The sequence below is a fragment of the Dysidea avara genome, chromosome 4 (genome assembly GCF_963678975.1).
Source record: "Dysidea avara chromosome 4, odDysAvar1.4, whole genome shotgun sequence".
Classification (NCBI taxonomy): Eukaryota; Metazoa; Porifera; class Demospongiae; order Dictyoceratida; family Dysideidae; genus Dysidea; species Dysidea avara.
In genome coordinates this window covers 28,849,431-28,872,570 of record NC_089275.1, presented here as the reverse complement: position 1 = coordinate 28,872,570, position 23,140 = coordinate 28,849,431, and the positions used below count along the sequence as shown (strand labels likewise).

Here is a 23,140-nt window from a genome sequence, read left to right as displayed (position 1 = left end):
TTCTCAGACTAATCTCAGTTGAATCACCAATTTATTACTTTTGGTGAGGCATCTTCCTCACCTGCCTACTTTGAAAAATTTCCACAGTACAATACCATAGTATTAATATTATTTTAAGCCATTGTATATGTATTTACTGAAAAAGCCATTTTATTAGAATCATAGATAAAACACAAGCAGGCAGTGATGTCTTGCTGGAACTTTTGTTCACAAACAAAATCTGGATTGTTATACAAAACTCAATCATTCTAAACATATGAAAACATTAGTATGTGTTAGTATTTAAAGTGAGTACAGTGCTATTGTACAGTGCTATTTAAAGTGAGCATATCTACAAAATTATCTAAAGAAGCACGTGTAATATTAAAGGGTGAACCTTTTATAGAGTACAATTGCATAGTTAAAGATGAGATTCTTCAGTAATTTCTTCTTCATGGTGCTTTACATTTTGGAAGGTTGACATAGACTCTTCATTTCTTTCTGGTGTAACCTTGGTCTCATAGACATCGTCAATACTGTGAGGGTTACCTACAGACACTGATGCAACATATAAGGTAGAATTACTATGAATATTAATTACTTACAAACATTTGATGATTCCACTTGTGTAGAAGTAACACACCCCTCTGATAAGGTATAATCATTCCTGACGACATTATCATAGCTTCTCAGTACTGCTGAATTTATTGTTACACTTTTCCCAGCACATTGGGTATCATCATGTGTACTTGCTATATAGTAAGTTGTAGGAAACAAAGTATAAATTATGTATAGTGGCCATGTACATTACTAGGCCTGAGTCAAATATGCTCAAAATTTTGCCCAAAATGCTTTCAGGGTTTCCCCAAATTTTTCACTTACTATGCTTTTCAGTGTTCGTATATACACCCTGTGTATTCTTACAATAATCTTGGAAGATTATTTTAATTAGTGAATTCTCTATTAGAGTGTTTAAATACAAAACGACTGTTCTAGTAGTGAGTATCGATCTATGTACAGTGTAATTTAGTGCTCTATTGCAGTTTCCACTGACTGCTCTATTAGGGAGTATCAATCTATTTTCAAGGAATTAAGCTCCATAGTTTGAAATATCTACCTTATATGCTACTGGCATAGCACTATAGCCTATTATGTTTATACTATGTGACACAGGCCTATATATTACATAATTATACTTATAGAACTTTGTGTGGGTGAAATCAAAGGAAAAAGTGTACTTTAAATTTCATAAAGTGCACTCTCAGCCAGCCAACAGTGCTTCATCAACCACAAAGAGTGCTTTATTCGTTCAATAAAGCACTCTTTGTGGTGCAATAAAGCCCTCGTTGTGGTACAATAAAGCACTCTTTGTGGGCAATAAAGCACAGTTGTCCACATGCTCTAGTGCAGGCTAATAGCCTGTGGGCTCACACCAGTACAACTAATCACCTAAGCAGATGAAGGCTGATAGTCTTGCCGTGCTGAGTGATCAATCACCCCTAGCCAATACGAGTTCTACCACTGGATTGCTTTATAGACATACTTAATTGCTTCAATGATGGGTGGGAGAAGGTAACGTTGCTGTTACATTTGTTAATGTAAACGGACAAGTCTTGGAGATATCACGGAAATATTTCACCATGTGACTCACAATAGAATCAATTGTGGGTACCTGCCAAAATACGCGATGAATGCCTACCATGCCAAACTATGGTGAACTACGTGTGAGTCACTTTGCTAAACTAATTTGTGTGCATTCAGGTTGCTAATAGTTTGTGCAATGCGTGCTAATTATGAATCCTAGTGTATGGTGAAGCCACATGACTAGAAAGTTCCATAAATCATTTGAAGCATAGCTACGAGTGTTATATGAAAAATAAAGTATTCAGCACTTGGTCTCGATGCTAATAAAACACTCGGCTTCGTCTCATGCTTTATTAGCATCTCGGCTGCATGCCTCGTGCTTTATTTTTCATATAGCACTCACGGCTATGCTTTAACACATACATGTATATCAGTTCTCTTTGAAGACTGATTACAGTCAGTGTCAGTTCTTCACCTACCCCCCTACCAAAACTAATACTATCAAAGAGCTGAACATGTGTTTACTCCTATAAGGTAACATGGCTTTTCATGTACTCTCAACTATTAGATAGTATTACGTTTTTCATAACAATGAGGCTTTTGTAAAATTTTACAGCAATGTTGTGATTAGCATACTCACTTTCAAAATGTTTTGCTTTCTTTGGAACAGAATGACTTTTACTCTGCATTAAAAAAACAATTTCAATATTCAAAATGTATTTACTAAAGTCACTTACAGATTGATGTATATAAGAACTTTCGGTTCCCGAAATGCTGTTCCATTTATTGCGCACCATATTCAAGAACTGTAAATAATAAAATGATAATAATATGTACATGACAGTAGCTGGCTTTGTTAAGTATCTGATACTAAGGCTAGAAAAATTTTGGGCGACGATACAAGTTGGCAAAGCATTGAGCATCCTTTCAGCAAAGTACAATAGGTACAAGTACCATGATAATTATAGCCTAGGGAGAATGGGGAAGTTTTTGTTGATTTCAAAGTTTTCAGGGTTAACAGTAAAAGTTTTATCCTTGAAATATTTAGAAATTACACCCGGGATTGTTTGCAAATCTGCAAAAAATATTATATTGCTCAAACATGAAATATACCCGCTTCAAATGTTTAGGCTATATAGTTGTGTACTGGATTCTGGAGAAGCTTTAACTTTGGGGTAGTCTGAGTGCAACTGAAATTATAAGATAATCTGCATGAACAGTCATAATTATGTTGAATGCTCAAATATCATTCACAGATGCACATGCTACTCTAATAGAGCAGCCATAAAGCAGTTTTGTTGGGACACAATTGGGGCATACTGGATTCTAACATACCATAGACTCAGGTTGTTGAGCACATGTTTCTATTAAGCACATATTACTTGTTAAGTGCATACACGATTAACCTGGCTGATAAGCATACAGTGTACATGATCAAATGTGAGGTTCAGCACGTGACAAAACTACACACAGGAAGAAAAGCTGGAAGCGCTGGAAAATTAAAGTCTTCTCGAGCTCCCTTGAGGTCTCCCTTCACTACGTATACAGCAAATTAGCCTTCTGGATTGCAATATTCTTGTTCATCATGAAGGATTTTGCCAAGAAATGGAGTTAATATCCTTATACACAGGCATGGTGACCGGCACAAACTACTAACTACCCTACTATATACAACGTAGTGATTCTGTGTTAAGCACACCATAATTATTTGTTAGACATATGCACCTAACATTGTACAATTTTTACAAAACCTTTCTCCGAAAATTATAAGCGCATGTGCTTAACAACCTGACTCTATGGTAGGAACATTGCAAAAAATCATATAACAGACAATTTAAGGCCCAGGCCAATGTACTTTATTTTTATATCAGGTGACTTTTATCACTTTGGATTTTGATGATACTTTGGTATACTCCATATTAACTGATCCATCAGAGCACATGATTATACACTGTCTATGATTACTTGCATACTTACCTTTTCATTTCTTAACACATAGAGAATTAAGATGAGTAGACCCTATTAAAATGCCAATATTAGCATAAGAAATGTGTTTTATTGCACTTACTTGCAATGAGTTCAGTACTGTAAATATCCAGGCAAAGACAGTTGTATTTTTATTCACAGCCAGTATTCCAAACACCCAAGTGGTTCCAAGCAAGGGAACAAATATCACAGCAGCTTTCAACAATGATCTATAATGATTCATAATAATTATTTACAACTTGTGTATACTACAATGTATAAAGACACACCGTGAGTATATAAAAGCCGTTAGGTACAGTATGTTACCATTATAACTTTCTTATTTTGCCATATTTAAATGTCACAAATGTAAATCACTATACAGTAGGGGACTTATATCTCATATATCACTATATATCTAATCCATACCCTAACCTAATGTTTTTAAAGCGTTGTCCTAATCCTACTAGCGCTTCTTCCTAATCCTAAGAGCGCTTTTCCTAATAAGTGGCATTACAGACAGGATGTTATCCGTAACACGGAACTAATATACTAATAAAAACGGAAATTAACCTGTCTATACGGTCTATAGTGACTAACCTGTCTATACCGTCTATAGTGACTAACCTGTCTATACGGTCTATAGTGACTAATCTGTCTATAGTGACTAACCTGTCTATACGGTCTATAGTGACTAACCTGTCTATACCGTCTATAGTGACTAACCTGTCTATACGGTCTATAGTGACTAACCTGTCTATACCGTCTATAGTGACTAACCTGTCTATACCGTCTATAGTGACTAACCTGTCTATACGGTCTATAGTGACTAACCTGTCTATACGGTCTATAGTGACTAACCTGTCTATACCGTCTATTGTGACTAACCTGTCTATACAGTCTATAGTGACTAACCTGTCTATACCGTCTATAGTGACTAACCTGTCTATACAGTCTATAGTGACTAAGCTGTCTATACCGTCTATAGTGACTAACCTGTCTATACGGTCTATAGTGACTAACCGGTCTATACCATCTATAGTGACTAACCTGTCTATACGGTCTATAGTGACTAACCTGTCTATACCGTCTATAGTGACTAATCTGTCTATACCGTCTATATAGTGACTAACCTGTCTATACAGTCTATAGTGACTAACCTGTCTATACCGTCTATAGTGACTAACCTGTCTATACCGTCTATAGTGACTAACCTGTCTATACCGTCTATAGTGACTAACCTGTCTATACGGTCTATAGTGACTAACCTGTCTATACCGTCTATAGTGACTAACCTGTCTATACCGTCTATATCGTCTATAGTGACTAACCTGTCTATACCGTCTATAGTGACTAACCTGTCTATACCGTCTATAGTGACTAACCTGTCTATACCGTCTATATCGTCTATAGTGACTAACCTGTCTATACGGTCTATAGTGACTAACCTGTCTATACTGTCTATAGTGACTAACCTGTCTATACTGTCTATAGTGGCTAACCTGTCTATACGGTCTAAAGTGACTAACCGGTCTCTACCGTCTATACCGTCTATAGTGACTAACCTGTCTATACGGTCTATAGTGACTAACCTGTCTATACTGTCTATAGTGACTAACCTGTCTATACTGTCTATAGTGACTAACCTGTCTATACAGTCTATTGTGACTAACCTGTCTATACTGTCTATAGTGACTAACCTGTCTATACGGTCTATTGTGACTAACCTGTCTATACTGTCTATAGTGACTAACCTGTCTATACGGTCTATAGTGACTAACCGGTCTATACCGTCTATAGTGACTAACCTGTCTATACAGTCTATAGTGACTAACCTGTCTATACCGTCTATAGTGACTAACCTGTCTATAACGTCTATAGTGACTAACCTGTCTATACCGTCTATAGTGACTAACCTGTCTATACCGTCTATAGTGACTAACCTGTCTATACCGTCTATACCGTCTATAGTGACTAACCTGTCTATACGGTCTATAGTGACTAACCTGTCTATACGGTCTATAGTGACTAACCTGTCTATACGGTCTATAGTGACTAACCTGTCTATACCGTCTATAGTGACTAACCTGTCTATATGGTCTATAGTGACTAACCTGTCTATACCGTCTATAGTGACTAAACTGTCTATAGTGACTAACCTGTCTATACGGTCTATAGTGACTAACCTGTCTATACCGTCTATAGTGACTAACCTGTCTATACAGTCTATAGTGACTAACCTGTCTATACTGTCTATAGTGACTAACCTGTATATACGGTCTATAGTGACTAACCGGTCTATACCGTCTATACCGTCTATAGTGACTAACCTGTCTATACGGTCTATAGTGACTAACCTGTCTATACTGTCTATAGTGACTAACCTGTCTATACCATCTATAGTGATTAACCTGTCTATACGGTCTATAGTGACTAACCTCTCTATACCGTCTATAGTGACTAACCTGTCTATACCGTCTATAGTGACTAACCTGTCTATACGGTCTATAGTGACTAACCTGTCTATACTGTCTATAGTGACTAACCTGTCTATACGGTCTATAGTGACTAACCTGTCTATACCGTCTATAGTGACTAATCTGTCTATACCGTCTATATAGTGACTAGCCTGTCTATACAGTCTATAGTGACTAACCTGTCTATACGGTCTATTGTGACTAACCTGCCTATACAGTCTATATAGTGACTAACCTGTCTATACAGTCTATAGTAACTAACCTGTCTATACTATAGTGACTAACCTGTCTATACGGTCTATATTGACTAACCTGTCTATACAGTCTATAGTGACTAACCTGTCTATACGGTCTATAGTGACTAACCTGTCTAGACTGTCTATAGTGACTAACCTGTCTATACAGTCTATATAGTGACTAACCTGTCTATACAGTGACTAACCTATCTATACAGTCTATAGTGACTAACCTGTCTATACAGTCTAAATAGTGACTAACCTGTCTATACAGTCTATAGTGATTAATCTGTCTATACAGTCTATATAATGACTAACCTGTCTATACAGTCTATAGTGACTAACCTGTCTATACAGTCTATATAGTGACTAAATTGTCTATACAGTCTATAGTGACTAACCTGTCTATACAGTCTATAGTAACTAACCTGTCTATACAGTCTATAGTGACTAACCTGTCTATACAGTCTATAGTGACTAACCTGTCTATACAGTCTATAGTGACTAACCTGTCTATACAGTCTATAGTGACTAACCTGTCTATACTGTCTATAGTGACTAACCTGTCTATACAGTCTATAGTGACTAACCTGTCTATACCGTCTATAGTGACTAACCTGTCTATAAAGTCTATAGTGACTAACCTATCTATACAGTCTATAGTGACTAACCTGTCCATATAGTGACTAACCTGTCTATACAGTCTATAGTGACTAACCTGTCTATACCGTCTATAGTGACTAACCTGTCTATAAAGTCTATAGTGACTAACCTATCTATACAGTCTATAGTGACTAACCTGTCTATATAGTGACTAACCTGTCTATACAGTCTATAGTGACTAAACTGTCTATACAGTCTATAGTGACTAACCTGTCTATACTGTCTATAGTGACTAACCTGTCTATACAGTCTATAGTGACTAACCTGTCTATACGGTCTATAGTGACTAACCTGTCTATACAGTCTATAGTGACTAACCTTTCTATACAGTGACTAACCTATCTATACAGTCTATAGTGACTAACCTGTCTATACAGTCTATAGTCACTAACCTGTCTATACAGTCTATAGTGACTAACCTGTCTATACGGTCTATAGTGACTAACCTGTCTATACCGTCTATAGTGACTAACCTGTCAATACTGTCTATAGTGACTAACCTGTCTATACGGTCTATAGTGACTAACCTGTCTATACCGTCTATAGTGACTAACCTGTCAATACAGTCTATAGTGACTAACCTGTCTATATAGTGAATAACGTGTCTATACAGTCTATAGTGACTAACCTGTCTATACAGTCTATAGTGACTAACCTGTCTATACGGTCTATAGTGACTAACCTGTCTATACCGTCTATAGTGACTAACCTGTCTATATAGTGAATAACGTGTCTATACAGTCTATAGTGACTAACCTGTCTATACGGTCTATAGTGACTAACCTGTCAATACCGTCTATAGTGACTAACCTGTCTATACAGTCTATAGTGACTAACCTGTCTATATAGTGACTAACCTGTCTATACAGTCTATAGTGACTAACCTGTCTATAGTAACTATAGACTGTATAGACAGGTTAGTCACTATAGACTGTATAGACAGGTTAGTCACTATAGACTGTATAGACAGGTTAGTCATTATAGACTGTGTAGACAGATTAGTCACCGTAGACTATATAGGCAGGTTAGTCACCGTAGACTATATAGACAGGTTATTCACCGTAGACTAATAGACAGGTTAGTCATCGTAGACTATATAGACAGGTTAGTCACTGTAGACTGTACAGACAGGTTTGTCCTTTTAGACTATATAGACAGGATATTCACGGTAGACTATATAGACAGGTTAGTCACTGTAGACTATATAGACAGGTTAGTCACTATAGACTATATAGACAGGTTAGTCCCTGTAGACTGTATAGACAGGTTAGTCACTATAGACTATATAGACAGGTTAGTCACTATAGACTATATAGACAGATTAGTCACTGTAGACTGTATAGACAGCTTAGTCACTATAGACTATATAGATAGGTTAGCCACTGTAGACTGTATAGACAGGTTAGTCACGATGGACTGTATAGACAGGTTAGTCACGATAGACTGTATAGACAGATTAGTCACCGTAGACTATATAGGCAGGTTAGTCACCGTAGACTATATAGACAGGTTAGTCACCGTAGACTATATAGGCAGGTTAGTCACTGTAGACTATACAGACAGGTTAGTCACTTTAGACTATATAGACAGGATAGTCACTGTAGACTATATAGACAGGTTAGTCACTGTAGACTATATAGACAGGTTAGTCACTATAGACTATATAGACAGGTTAGTCACTGTAGACTGTATAGACAGCTTAGTCACTATAGACTGTATAGACAGGTTAGTCACTATAGACTGTATAGACAGGTTAGTCACTATAGACTGTATAGACAGATTAGTCACTGTAGACTATATAGACAGGTTAGTCACTATAGACTTTATAGACAGGTTAGTCACTATAGACTATATAGACAGGTTAGTCACTGTAGACTGTATAGACAGGTTAGTCACTATAGACTACATAGACAGGATAGTCACTATAGACTGTATAGACAGGTTAGTCACTATAGACTGTATAGACAGGTTAGTCACTATATAGACTGTATAGACAGGTTAGTGACTATAGACCGTATAGACAGGTTAGTCACTATATAGACTGTATAGACAGATTAATCACTATAGACTGTATAGACAGGTTAGTCACTATATAGACTGTATAGACAGGTTAGTCAGTATAGACTGTATAGACGGGTTAGTCACTATATAGACTATATAGACAGATTAATCACTATAGACTGTATAGACAGGTTAGTCACTATATAGACTGTATAGACAGGTTAGTCACTATAGACTGTATAGACAGGTTAGTCACTATAGACTGTATAGACAGATTAGTCACTATAGACTATATAGACAGGTTAGTCACTGTAGACTGTATAGACAGGTTAGTCACTATAGACTACATAGACAGGATAGTCACTATAGACTACATAGACAGGGTAGTCACTATAGACTGGTTGGTCCCTATAGACTGTATAGACAGGTTAGTCACTATAGACTATATAGACAGGTTAGCCACTGTAGACTGTATAGACAGGTTAGTCACGATAGACTGTATAGACAGGTTAGTCACTATAGACTGTGTAGACAGATTAGTCACCGTAGACTATATAGGCAGGTTAGTCACCGTAGACTATATAGACAGGTTATTCACCGTAGACTAATAGACAGGTTAGTCATCGTAGACTATATAGACAGGTTAGTCACTGTAGACTGTACAGACAGGTTTGTCACTTTAGACTATATAGACAGGATATTCACGGTAGACTATATAGACAGGTTAGTCACTGTAGACTATATAGACAGGTTAGTCACTGTAGACTATATAGACAGGTTAGTCACTATAGACTATATAGACAGGTTAGTCCCTGTAGACTATATAGACAGGTTAGTCACTATAGACTATATAGACAGGTTAGTCACTATAGACTATATAGACAGGTTAGTCACTATAGACTATATAGACAGGTTAGTCACTATAGACTATATAGACAGATTAGTCACTGTAGACTGTATAGACAGCTTAGTCACTATAGACTATATAGATAGGTTAGCCACTGTAGACTGTATAGACAGGTTAGTCACGATGGACTGTATAGACAGGTTAGTCACGATAGACTGTATAGACAGATTAGTCACCGTAGACTATATAGGCGGGTTAGTCACCGTAGACTATATAGACAGGTTAGTCACCGTAGACTATATAGACAGGTTAGTCACTGTAGACTATACAGACAGGTTAGTCACTTTAGACTATATAGACAGGATAGTCACTGTAGACTATATAGACAGGTTAGTCACTGTAGACTATATAGACAGGTTAGTCACTATAGACTATATAGACAGGTTAGTCACTGTAGACTGTATAGACAGCTTAGTCACTATAGACTGTATAGACAGGTTAGTCACTATAGACTTTATAGACAGGTTAGTCACTATAGACTATATAGACAGGTTAGTCACTGTAGACTGTATAGACAGCTTAGTCACTATAGACTGTATAGACAGGTTAGTCACTATAGACTGTATAGACAGGTTAGTCACTATAGACTGTATAGACAGATTAGTCACTGTAGACTATATAGACAGGTTAGTCACTATAGACTTTATAGACAGGTTAGTCACTATAGACTTTATAGACAGGTTAGTCACTATAGACTGTATAGACAGGTTAGTCAAGATAGACTCTATAGAGAGGCTATAGTCTCTATACACAAGGTGGTTAGAATTATTAGTATACTAGTAAAATCCCATTATCCGTGTTACGGATAACATCCTGTCTCTAATGGCTACTTTTCCAAATCCCAAGAGCACTGTTCCTAATCCGAAGGGCGCTGTTCCTTATCCGAAGGGCGCTGTTCCTAATCCTAAGGGCGCTGTTCCTAATCCTAAAGGCGTTTTCTAACCCTAGGGGTGCTGTTACTAATCCTAAGAACACAGTTCTGAAGAGCGAAAGTTAGAGCAAAATTACGCGAAATTACGATAAAAACCGAAATGGTAACATACTGTACGTAATGGCTAGTGTGAGTATATTAACAGGAAGAAAGTAAACGCAATTTTCACACCTATGTAGCCCTGTGATCCCTAATCCGATTCGGACCAAATTTGCTACAGAAGTGCCCACCAGCTACAGAAGTGCCCACCAGCTACAGAAGTGCCCACCAGCTACAGAAGTGCCCACCAGCTACAGAAGTGCCCGAGGGTCGCCAACTGGTTCGAAATCTCGTACACCTTCAGTGAAATCCTGCCTGAAATGCGAAATCTTATGTTGTTATCGTGATTCTGATTCTATACTCGTTCTGGTACCATAGCTTACACTCAACTGCTCCTTCACCTCGTCCTGCATAGTAAGAATGAAATCCGATGTTCCGTTCTGCTTCGGATTTGTAATAATCAAGTTGTGGAAGCCGCACAAAACCAGGAGCTGTGGGAAAGAAGCCGTACAAAACCAGGAGATCGATAGAATCCATGTAAACTGTTCAAAAGTAAGAATGAAATCCGATGCTCCGCTCCGTCTCAGATTTGTATTAAGCGAGTTGTGGAAGCCAAACAAAACCAGGAGAGAATCCATGCAAACTGCTCAAAAGTAAGAATTAAATCTGCTGTTCAGCTTCGCTTCGGGTTTGTATTAAGCGAGTTATGGAAGCCAAATAAAACCAGGAGCTGTGTGAAAGAAGCCATGCAAACTGCTCTTGCACAAAAGTAAGAATGAAATCCGATGATCCACTCCGCTTCGAATTTACTTAGTAAACTACAAACTTACTTAGCAACACAAACTTCATAGACTTAGCAACACACCAACTACAAAAGCAGCTTAAGCATACAGATGCTCCTGGTTTTGTGGGGTTTTGCACGGGATTTACCCTGAATGATTGGCCTTGTTTCCTGGTTTATAGGGCTTCAGCTGCAAGTTGCTCCTGGTTTTGTAGGGTTTCATTTAATAGTTATGCCTTGGCTTTACTCCTGGTTTTATATAGCTTTGCAATTCCTCTCAATTTTGTGAGGCTTTGCTCCTGCATGCCTGCTGAACTTCTGTTTCTTTCTCCCACTATATTTTCGTGATTTCAGAACTTATCACTCTACACCAACCTGTAATTTTGAAATCAAATTTTGCAGCTCTTGTTCGATTTTTTGAAATCTTTTGAAATTAGTGAAATCTTGAGAAGTTTGTTCAAGATTTTGAAATCCGTACCCCTTTTTCGTGAGTTAGTGACCCCTAGGAAGTGCCCACCAGCTAGGGGATTCTACATGCCAAATTTGAAGAAAATCGCTCTAGCCATTTCCGCGATACAAGCAAACAAAGTTTCGTTTTAATTTCTTCGTTTTTTTCTTCTTCATCTTCATTTTGCACACTCCGCAAAATCCGCCATACAACACAAATGCCTACTAAGATCAGGGTGAAAACAGGTAAAGGGCTCATTAAGGCGGATCACCGTATCAACTGTGGTAGGAATCCGATGAACATTCACGAAGTTATGACTGATTATTTGCGTAAACTAAGGTGGAAGGTCTGTCACGTCTACAGGGTAAACCCTTTGGAGGAATGAGCTGAAAATTGTTATGTAGATGGAGTAACCATTGTAGGAGTGCCTTTTTGTGGTTTGAAATGAATCGAGGTAAAGACCATGGAGATATGACACAAAACCCAACCTGTATCAAAATTACGCGATCGATATTTATGAATAAAAAGACTATTAGTTTTCACGTCTACCAGGCAAACCGCTTAGAACAATGAACTGAAAATCAGTGTGTAGCTGGAATAATCATCATAGAAAGTCCTTGCAGTAGTACAGAAGAATCGGACTACAAACCACTGAGTTATGATTCGAAACGCAACTACGTGTAGCAAATGCAAGATCGAGATACTCTAATAGGACAGTCACCCTAATAAAGCATTCAGCTACATTTATAACTTACTCCATTATAGAATTATATTACATTACATTACAAGTTATTCTGTGGGGAATTCAGCTACAAACAGTTAATCTGATAGACAATTCAGTTACAGGCAAGTCACCCTGTAGAGAGTTCATCTTGAAACAAATCACCCTGTAGAGAGATCAGCTAGAAGAAGTCACCTTGTAGAGAGTTCAGCTACAAAGAAACCATCATGTAGAGAGTTCAGCTGCAAACAAATCACCCTGTAGAGAGTTCAGCTATGAACAGATCACCCTGTAGAGAGTTCAGCTACAAAGAAACAATCATGTAGAAAGTTCAGCTGCAAAAAGAAATCAATCACCCTGTAGAGAGTTCAGCTACGAAAATATCACCCTGTAGAGAGTTCAGCTAGAAGAAGTCCCTTGTAGAGAGAATCCTGTAGAGAGTTCATCTACAAGCAAATCTCACTGTATAGAGTTCAGCTACATTTCAAGTTACCCAGTAGAGAGATCAGCTGCAAACAAGTTATTCGTAGGGAATAATTGACATGTAATAACTGTATGTATTACATATATATAATATTTGCACATTTACTGATAAAATCTGAATTAGTTAAAGTATTTAAAATCTGCTTCATCTTTTTCTTCTTCCTGTGGTAAAGAAAAAAAGATAAATTAAAAAAGCCCCAAAGCTGGCCATATTATTATTATTATTTATTGTTAATCAGCAGGACCCTCCAGGGGTATAATGCTGATGTGCAATTACATGTGTACAATTTCAATTAGTTACTTAACTATATAAGTATGTACAATTACGACAAGTTACTTAATTATATACATATGTACAATTACAATAATAAACTATAAAAATATATACAATTACGATAAGTTACTTAACTATATACATAAAAGGGGCTAATTTTTGCTTAAATTCTTCAACACAGTCAGTCTCAATAATCTCAGCATCTAATCTATTCCATTCTGGTACAGTTCTTGGGAGGAAGGAATATTTATATACATCAATTCTTGGTTGGTAAGGTACTAGTTTAAAGTTGTGTGAGTGTCGGGTCCGTAATACAGTAGATTTAAATGGGAGATAACAGTTTGGTATAATTAATAAATCATGTAGTACTTTATATAGTAAAACTAGTCTAGCTGATTTGCGACGTTCTTTTAGTGTAGGCCATTGCAAGTTTTCAAGGATGTTAGTGATGCTGTCTCTATTATTTCGTCTCCATGGTTGACCTGTGACAAAACGAGCAGCTCTATGTTGGACCATCTCTACTTGATTTATGTTGGTTTGGTGATATGGATCCCATATTGGGGAACAATACTCTAAAATAGGCAAGACAAATTGTTTATATGCTAGCTCACATAGATGGCTAGGACAATGCTGAAGATTTCGTCGCAAAAAACCAACAGCTCTGTTTGCCTTATTGCAGATGTAATCTATATGTGGCTTCCATGAAAGTCTGTGATGTAACTTTACTCCAAGATACAAATGTTGTTCTGTAACTGCCAGTGAGGTGCCATTCATTACATACGAAAATAAACTTTTGTTATGGTGATTAGAAATTTGCATTATCTTACATTTGCTGATGTTAAAAGCCATTTGCCATTTATCTGCCCACTTTGACAGTATTGTCAAGTCTTGTTGGAGTGTTTGATGGTCTGTTGAACTGTGAATAACTTTGTATATTAAGCAATCATCTGCAAAGAGTTTCATTTGGCTACTAATACCCTCAGTTATATCATTTATGTACAGTAAGAACAAGGTAGGACCCAAAACTGAGCCTTGTGGTACTCCCTATGTGACTTTACAATAATTAGAAAAGGAACCATCCACGACAACTTGTTGGTAGCGATTGCTCAAGAAAGACTCTAGCCATTGTAAAATCTTGCCTCTAATGCCATAGAATTCAATTTTGCTTAGCAGTCTTTTATGTGGAACTTTATCAAAGGCTTTGGACAGGTCTAGTATACCAACATCTACTTGGAGTTTATTATTCAATGCTTTTGCAAAGTCATCAGTAACAGTAAGCAACTGCGATTCACAGGAATGCCTTGATCTAAAGCCGAATTGACAGGGGACTAAGATATCATGAGCTTCCAAGTGTTTCATAATTTGACTTGTGAGTATATGTTCCATTGCTTTGCAAATGATTGATGTCAGAGATACTGGTCGGTAGTTTTGTGGGACAGTTCTTTTGCCAGATTTGAAAATGGGAGTGACATGTGCTAGTTTCCATTGTCTAGGGACCACACCAGCGGACAAAGATTGTTGAAAGAGATGGGTCAGCATCGGAGTAATTTCAGCAGCAGTTTGTTTTACTAAATGTCCAGAGATAGCATCAGGGCCAGGGGATTTATAGGGATCCAACTCAGATAGTATTTTGAAAACCCCATTTGGTGATATATCAATGTTGTTTATAGATGGATATGAGGATGCTGGTATTTCAGGGATGCTTTCCAAGTCCTCTACTGTAAAGACCGATTTAAACTGGTTATTTAAAGTTTCTGCAATTTCCATAGGCCGGCTTTGGGGTATACAAATACAAAAAGAAGTGAAATCTAATCCAAAACAGCCAAGCTGTATAAAAAGAGCGTGGCCCTCAAAAAGGCTATGGTGAAAAAAGATGTGAAATCCAAGGTGGTGGCCAAGAAATGGCTGTGATGGTAGGTTAATGGTAAAAAAATTTAATATAACAACAATTCAGGTGAATTTTGTGCCAAGACCAAGCAGCACCAAATTCACCTGAATTGTCATTATTAAAATTTTTACCATTAAACTACCATCACAACCATTTCTTGGCCGCCACCTTGGATTTCACATCTCTTTCACCATAGCCTTTCTGAGGGCCGCACTCTTTTTTTTTTACAGCTTGGCTGTTTTGAATTAGATCAAGACACACGATAGTGTGTCGTGCGGCCCAAGAAGCTGGCACTCCACACCGTGGGGGTATATTGACAGGAAGAAAGAAAACGTCATTTTCACACCTTTGCATCTCGGTGATCCCTTATTCGATTGTAACCAAATTTGCTGCAGAGTTGCCCGCCAACTAGGGGAGTCCACAGTCCACATTTGAAGGAAATTGCTCCAGCCATTTCCCAGATACGAGCAGCCAAAGTTTTTTTTTATTTATTTATTTATTTTTTTCGTCTTTTCACATACTTGCAAAAATTTCTATAAAATGCAAACGCGTACTCTGATCGCCTTGAAATTTAGCACACCAAAAGGGAGTCCAAAGGCGAATCCTAGTATCAAATATAGTTCAAATCCAATGAACGGTTAGGGAATTATGACCGATTATTCTCGTAAAACTAGACCAATTTGTTGTCACGCCTACAGGGTAAACCGCTTCATGGAATGAGCTGAAAATGGGAAAATCGGTTTGAGCATAGAGCAAATATTGTAGGAGTGCCTTTTGGTGGTTTGAAAGCAATCGAAATAAAGATCACGGAGATATGACACAAAACCGAAGGTGTGTAACAATTGCATGATCGAGATTCATTAATAAAAATACCAATAATTTGCATGTCTACCAAGCAAACCGCTTAGAGCAGTGAGCTGAAAATCGGTATGTAGCTGGAATACTCATCTTAGAAAGTCCTTGCAGTAGTATAGAAGAATCGGAGTATAAACCACTGAGTTATGATTCGAAAGCCTAATCCGTGTAGCAAATGCGAGATCGAGATACTCTAATAGAACAGTCACGCTAATAGAGCATTCAGCTAGTTCATGATTTACTCCATTACAGGTTTCTATTACATTGCAAGTTATGCTGTAGGGAATTCAGCTGCAAACAGTTACTATTATAGACAGTTAGGCTAGAAGTAAGTCACCTTGTGGAGAGTTAAACTACAAATATCACTGTAGAGATTCAGAACATTACAAGTTACACTGAAGAGAGTTCAGCTATAAACAAGTCATGCACCCTGCAGAGAGAGTTCAGCTACAATTAAGTCACTCTATAGAGAATTCAGCTACACACAAGTCACTGTGGAGAGAGTTCAGCTACAATCAAATTACCCTGTAGAGAGATCAGCTACAAACAAAACACTTTGTAGAGAGTTCAGCTACAAACAAATCAACCTGTAGAGCAATCAGCAACAAGCAAATCAACTTGTAGAGAGATCAGTTACATGCAAATCAACCTGTAGAGAATTCAGCTACAAAAAATCACCCTGTAGAGAGTTCTACAAATCAGCCTGCAGAGAGATCAGCTACAAACAAATCAACTTGTAGAGAGATCAGTTACATGCAAATCAACCTGTAGAGATGTATATATATATATATATATATAAGCTAGAAACAAATCACCCTGTAGAGAATTCAGCTACAAAAATTCACCCTGTAGAGAGTTCAGCTAAAACAAATCAGCCTGCAGAGAGATCAGCTACAAATTAAACAAATTACCCTGTAGAGAGATCAGCTACAAACAAATCAACCTGCATAGAAATCAGTTACACACAAATCAACTTGTAGAGAGATCAGCTACAAACAAATTACCCTGTAGAGAGATCAGCTAGAAACTAGATAAGAAGTTCAACTACAAGCAAATCACTCTGCAGAGAGTTCAGCTATAAACAAATCAATCTGTAGAGCAATCAGCTAGAAATAAATCACCATGAAGAGAGGTCAGCTACAAAAAATCACCCTGTAGAGAGATCAGCTAGAAAAAAGTCACCCTGTAGAGAGTTCAGCTACAAACAAATCAACCTGCAGAAAGATCAGCTACGAACAAATCAACTACTGTAGAGAGATCAGCTACAAACAAACCAACCTGTTCAGAGATCAGCTAGAAACAAATCATCATGTAGAGAGTCCAGCTACAAAAAATCACCCTGTAGAGAGGGGGGTTCAGCTACAAGCAAATCACCCTGTAGGGAGTTCAGCTACAAAAAATCACCCTGTAGAGAAATCAGCTAGAAACTAGACACAATGTAAGGAGTTCAGCTACAAGCAAATCAACCTGCAGAGAGATCAGCTAGAAGGATTGCCTTGTATAGAGTTCAGTTACAAACAAATCACCCTGCAGATAGTTCAGCTACAAACAAGTCATCCTGTAGAGAGAACAACTAGAAGGAGCACCTTGTAGAGAGTTCAGATATGAACAAATCAACTTGCAGATAGTTCAGCTACAAACAAGTAACCCTGTAGAGAGATCAGATAGAAACAAATCACCCTGTTGAGTGTTCAACTACAAACAGATAACCCTGCAGAGAGTTCAGCTAGAAAAAAGTCACTCTATAGAGAGAATCTTGTAGAGAGTTCATCTACAAGCAAATCACCCTGTAGAGACTTCAGCTACATTTCAAGTCACCCAGTAGAGAGATCAGCTGCAAACAAATTATCTGCAGGGAATAACTGACATGTAATAAATATATATGTATTATATATATATATATATATATATATAATTTGTACATTTAGTGATGAAATCAGAATTAGTTTAAGTATTTAAATCTGCTTCATCTTTTTCTTCATCCTGTGGTAAAGAAAAAAAGATAGGTTAAAAAGCCCCAAAGCCGGCCTATGTCCGGCCTATGGCCGGCTTTGGGGTATACAAATACAAAAAGAAGTGAAATCTAATCCAAAACAGCCAAGCTGTGAAAAAAGAGTGCGGCCCTCAGAAAGGCTATAGTGAAAAAAGATGTGAAATCCAAGGTGGCGGCCAAGAAATGGTTGTGATGGTACGTTAATGGTAAAAATTTTAATAACAACAATTCATGCCAAGACCAAGCAGCACCAAATTCACCTGAATTGTCGTTATTAAAATTTTTACCATTGACCTGCCATCACAGCCATTTCTTGGTCGCCACCTTGGATTTCACATCTTTTTTCACCATAGCCTTTTTGAGGGTCGCATTCTATTTTTACAGCTCGGATGTTTTGGATTCGATATCTGTATCTGCACAAAACATCCATGCAAGCTGTGAAAAAATGATGCAGCCTTAAAAACCCTGGGTGAAAAAGTTATGCAATCAAAAATGGTGGCCAAGAAATGGTTGCAATGGTGTTTATGCTAATGCACAACCGCACCATTTTTCACAGCTTGGTTGTTTTGTGTGGATTTCACTTCTTTTTGTAGTTTGGTCATAAAACCAGCCTATGAATTATTTTGGGGTTTATATTTACTCACATTTCTTCTTTTCTATACAGACACAGTGATGATTACTAAAGACAGGCTTATTAAAATGCATGATTTACTTCTATTGTAATCTATAAAGCTTAAAAGCCATCTGTCTGTCTGTTTACATTCTTTTGATGTCAGACAATTATCTCGCTAACCGATACGTGTGTCGAAGCAGTTGCTGTGGTAAACAAAGCACTCATCATCTAAGAATTACAGCATTTTAAAATGAAGCTTCTAATTGCCATTGCTTATCATTTACAGTGTAATTAATGCAAGGGTGTAGACAAAAGTTTGCTTGAATTCTTTCTGTAAACCACATGCAAACCGCAAGTACACCTATACTAGTCAACGTAGACATGTCTTAATAAGACTGTTTTTATGCTTAGCTAACACTGCTTGAAACTTCTTTGTTTACTAGAGTGGTATATCCCCAGTATATGGAACAGTTAATTGTTTGGTATTTTAGTAGTTTTTCAGTAAACCTGCATTCACTGATGTTTTACTGAGAGTTTAAAACTTAGTAAAACAATTATGTTCCATATACTTAAAGTTACTGACACTTTACTATCAGTACAACTACAGTAAAGCAGCTTAACAAATTAGTAAACTAAGAACCTTCAAGCAGTGTAAATCGTCAAGGCACACACTTTCTAAATGCAAGATGTGGATTCAATTCAGCTGATGACTTTTTCTTTCTTTTTTTTTTTGCTTTGGAAATCTTTTAGTGTGATCTTTATTTTTATATTATAAGAACTCATTATGTAATGTTATTCTCTGATTCTGAACCTTCTTTGTGCAACTTTCTTTCTGTGTTTAACACTCAGTGTAAATGCTTTGATACCAACCTATAATGCTTTAAGTATGGAATAAGGATAATTTTTAGGTAAACTATGTAAAGCTGGAGGTAAGTACATGATATTATACTGTATTTATAGAGTAGATACTGTTTCAGCATTATAAATTTAGAATGAGTATCCTTACCATTGTCAGTCATTTGTCACAATGAAATCACGTATGTATATATATAATAGTTATACGGGCACAATGCGGAGTCTATGAAATTTATAACCTGAAGGCCTGGGCTGTAGTGCACGAGCAAAGCGAGGGCACTACTAAGGGCCTGAGGGTTTATAAATTTTATAGACTCCACATTGTGCCTGTATAACTGCTTTAGACTCTATTTCACATTGCACTCAGATTACCTAGCTCATCCACGGCTGTTTCTGCTGTAGGCTCGGCAAAAGCGGATGGTTTTCTTGCAATAATACTAGCGCCATGGCAACTATGTGTCCTCATGTGACAAAATAATCACGCTTGTTAAATCTCTGCATGTGAACAATGCATAGTGATTGGATAAACCTAGACTTTGAGCATATGTTATATTGTGCCTGAAGGCGTGGAGTATATTAGAAAACAAGGTGGAGTATATGAGATTTATTACCCACCCAAAACAGCCTAAATAGAGTCTAAGGTGGGCTTATACACTGATGGATGTAGTACTGCTGGAGTGTAGGTGTACTTACACAACTTTGTACAGGTGGTAGTCACAATTTTACTTGAAAGTGAAACATATTTAATAGAGAATCACCTGCACTGTAAGGCAGGTACCATGGGTAGGTACTATTACTGTAGGGCAGGTACCATTGTTGTAGGGTAGGTACACTGACACTATACGTTAATTTTCTTTTTGCTGTCAGCTAATGTCATGTCTACTGTTATAAATTACATCATCACCTGTGTGGCAATGCTACTACTGTTGTTTAGCTTAGTTAGCTACACATGTAGCTCTGCTGTTAAACTTACCTGCCTGCATCATTCACAGGATGCAGCTTAATGTTTAATGTGACATCATTATGAATACTTAAAGTTTAATGCTTGGTTCCTGTTGCATTTAAGTATATAGTTAATATGGACATGGTAGCAAAGGGTAATTTCAAGCTTAACGTGCAACATAATTATTGATGCACAATATGGCAAATCCTGCACTATAGGGCAGGTAGCAATGCTATAGTCATTTATTTTTGATGCTGGTCAGTGAGTTAAAAGCTGTGGAATGATGGCTTGCATATTAGTACACACCCGTGTGGTGTATACACATTACTATAGTTGTCTCAGTTTAGATACATGCAGTACTATATGGTCACATACAATATTGCTTTCAGGCCTAAAAGTGATATATATCTCCATATGCATGCATGTTATGTGAATACATGGCAATGATGTTTTATGTTTATGACCTTTAGTCAGTGTGCTCATGGTCCTGCACATTGGGCAGGTACCAATGCTAGTAGCATAATACCAGAGCATTCATTTTAAACAATATTGTCCTTACTTCACAGTTTCAAGTGCAGTTGCTTTCTCAGTAGTCATGTTGCTGTATTTACTTTTAAACACTTCATAAATGGCTATAACTAGAATAAACAAGTTCACCTGAAATAGTAAGTTAAATGATATTTTGTAAACTCTGATCTATTCTAACCGCAATGATCAGTAACATAGGACCAATAAAAGCCCATATAGCACCATCTTCTTCAGATATCCAACACCTGTGAGGAAAAGATAGTAACAATTTGTTTAGTAGATTCTTTATACACAGTTACAATACTTGCTGCAGTGTTTGTTTTGTGTTTGTAATTGTTAGCCTCTGTACATCTATTGGATTACATGTGCATTATAAGGATGCACTTAGTAATTACATCCTTTTCAAAACAGCTTCAGTGGTCATCAGATACATTCAGTTAAGACGTTTAGAACTAAGACATGCGCATAGTGTGCAGTATGGCCCAAGAAGCTGGTGCATTCCACCAGTGTGTTACTCACAGGAAGAGCAATGATACAACTTTCATGAATACATTGCTCTGTGCTGCCTTTATGAAACAAGACAACGTTTATATGCAAGTTCCCTCCACCTTCAGTACTCCACATACCAAATTTGAGCAAAATTGCTCCACGGCATTACCTTTAAAAAATTTGCTTAATTTTTAATTTCTTTGTTTTTTCCCTCTGTTTCTTCATCTTTTTGCATGTTTACAAAAACTTCCATTAAAGGCAAAAACAAGCCTTGAATTTTGGCAACCATAAGTGGAGTGTAAAGGCAAATATTGGTATTAATTGCAGTTTGAATACGATAAACATTTGCTGAGTTATTAATTATTATTATTACTGATGAAAAATATCACCAATATGTTGTCACATCCACATTGTAAACTGCTAATAGAAAGAAGCTGAAAATTGGTACATGGATAGATTAACCATTGAACCTCAAACCTTTTTTGTGGTTTGGAAGAAATTGAGTTAGCTAATTACCATAAAAATACGTCAACAGTGTGTAACACTTATGTGATTGAGTTTTGATAATAAAAACAATTGTTGTCCACACCTTACCAGGCAAATCGCTTAAAGGAATTGACCATAAATTGATATATTTTATTGCTTTAACTATGAGATAACCCAGCATAATTTACACACAAAATTAATACTGACTTATTCCATCTACGTCTGTTTGATGTTGGAACTAATAGTCCAAAAATTTTCTAACAAAAACAGACCACAGGCCCCAATAGTGGATAACCTTGGAGTCATGTATAGATTTGTATCCATTTTGTCTTGTTGCAGGTTTTTTTTGAAATATTTGTTTCAAAAACAACACAATATGTGACTGTCTCAGCAAAAAACCTGACTTGTTTGCACAACTTGAAAAAAAAAATTGACTCAGCATTATTGGCAGTGTCCACGGAATGGATCACCAAAGTTTCAGCCTTCTGTGGTATGCAGTTTTGAAATTATAGCACTAGACAGTAGGAAGAGTAAGATAATAGATTTGTACAGTGACTACCGTACACAAGGAAATTTTGACGTCAAAAAAATTTGACGAATTCAGACTTCAGCAGATTTGACGAATAAAATATTGACGAAAATCAAGAAATTGTAGGAAAAACCTGTACTTTTAAGGGCGCTTATAAATATTTGACAAATTTAAATTTGATGAATTAAACCGATTCGTCTAATTCGTCAAAATTTTTTGACGTCAAAATTTCCTTTCGTACGGTATATTGAAATTAACTACAGGCGCTTACATTCACAGTTAGAACTTCCGTTTGGATTAGTCTACAACATTACAATTTGGCTTAAAATGTTCACCATGGATCAGCACATCAGCCAAGATATAGTGTTAGCCCTGTAGACACTTGCTCATATGGATATGAAGGCGGTTTGGTAGAAGAAACGATGACAATCTTGTTACGTTTACCGCATCGTAAACAAACGCATTTGATACA

The 23,140-nt window shown here is 37.0% G+C and overlaps 1 protein-coding gene across 1 annotated transcript in view; it reads right to left on the bottom strand.

Annotated features, from left to right (window-relative positions):
- Nucleotides 1-257: 257 nt before the first annotated feature.
- The window catches only part of LOC136254619 (uncharacterized), a 281,340-nt gene continuing 258,457 nt past the window's right edge, over nucleotides 258-23,140 (bottom strand). The window contains exons 29-36 of the mRNA XM_066047363.1: nucleotides 21,343-21,409; nucleotides 21,196-21,293; nucleotides 3,632-3,758; nucleotides 3,541-3,582; nucleotides 2,301-2,369; nucleotides 2,204-2,246; nucleotides 585-731; nucleotides 258-537 (exon numbers count right to left, since the gene is read on the bottom strand). Coding sequence (XP_065903435.1) covers nucleotides 401-537; nucleotides 585-731; nucleotides 2,204-2,246; nucleotides 2,301-2,369; nucleotides 3,541-3,582; nucleotides 3,632-3,758; nucleotides 21,196-21,293; nucleotides 21,343-21,409 — 730 coding nt within the window. The 3' untranslated portion in view covers nucleotides 258-400. The remainder of the gene's footprint in view (nucleotides 538-584; nucleotides 732-2,203; nucleotides 2,247-2,300; nucleotides 2,370-3,540; nucleotides 3,583-3,631; nucleotides 3,759-21,195; nucleotides 21,294-21,342; nucleotides 21,410-23,140) is intronic.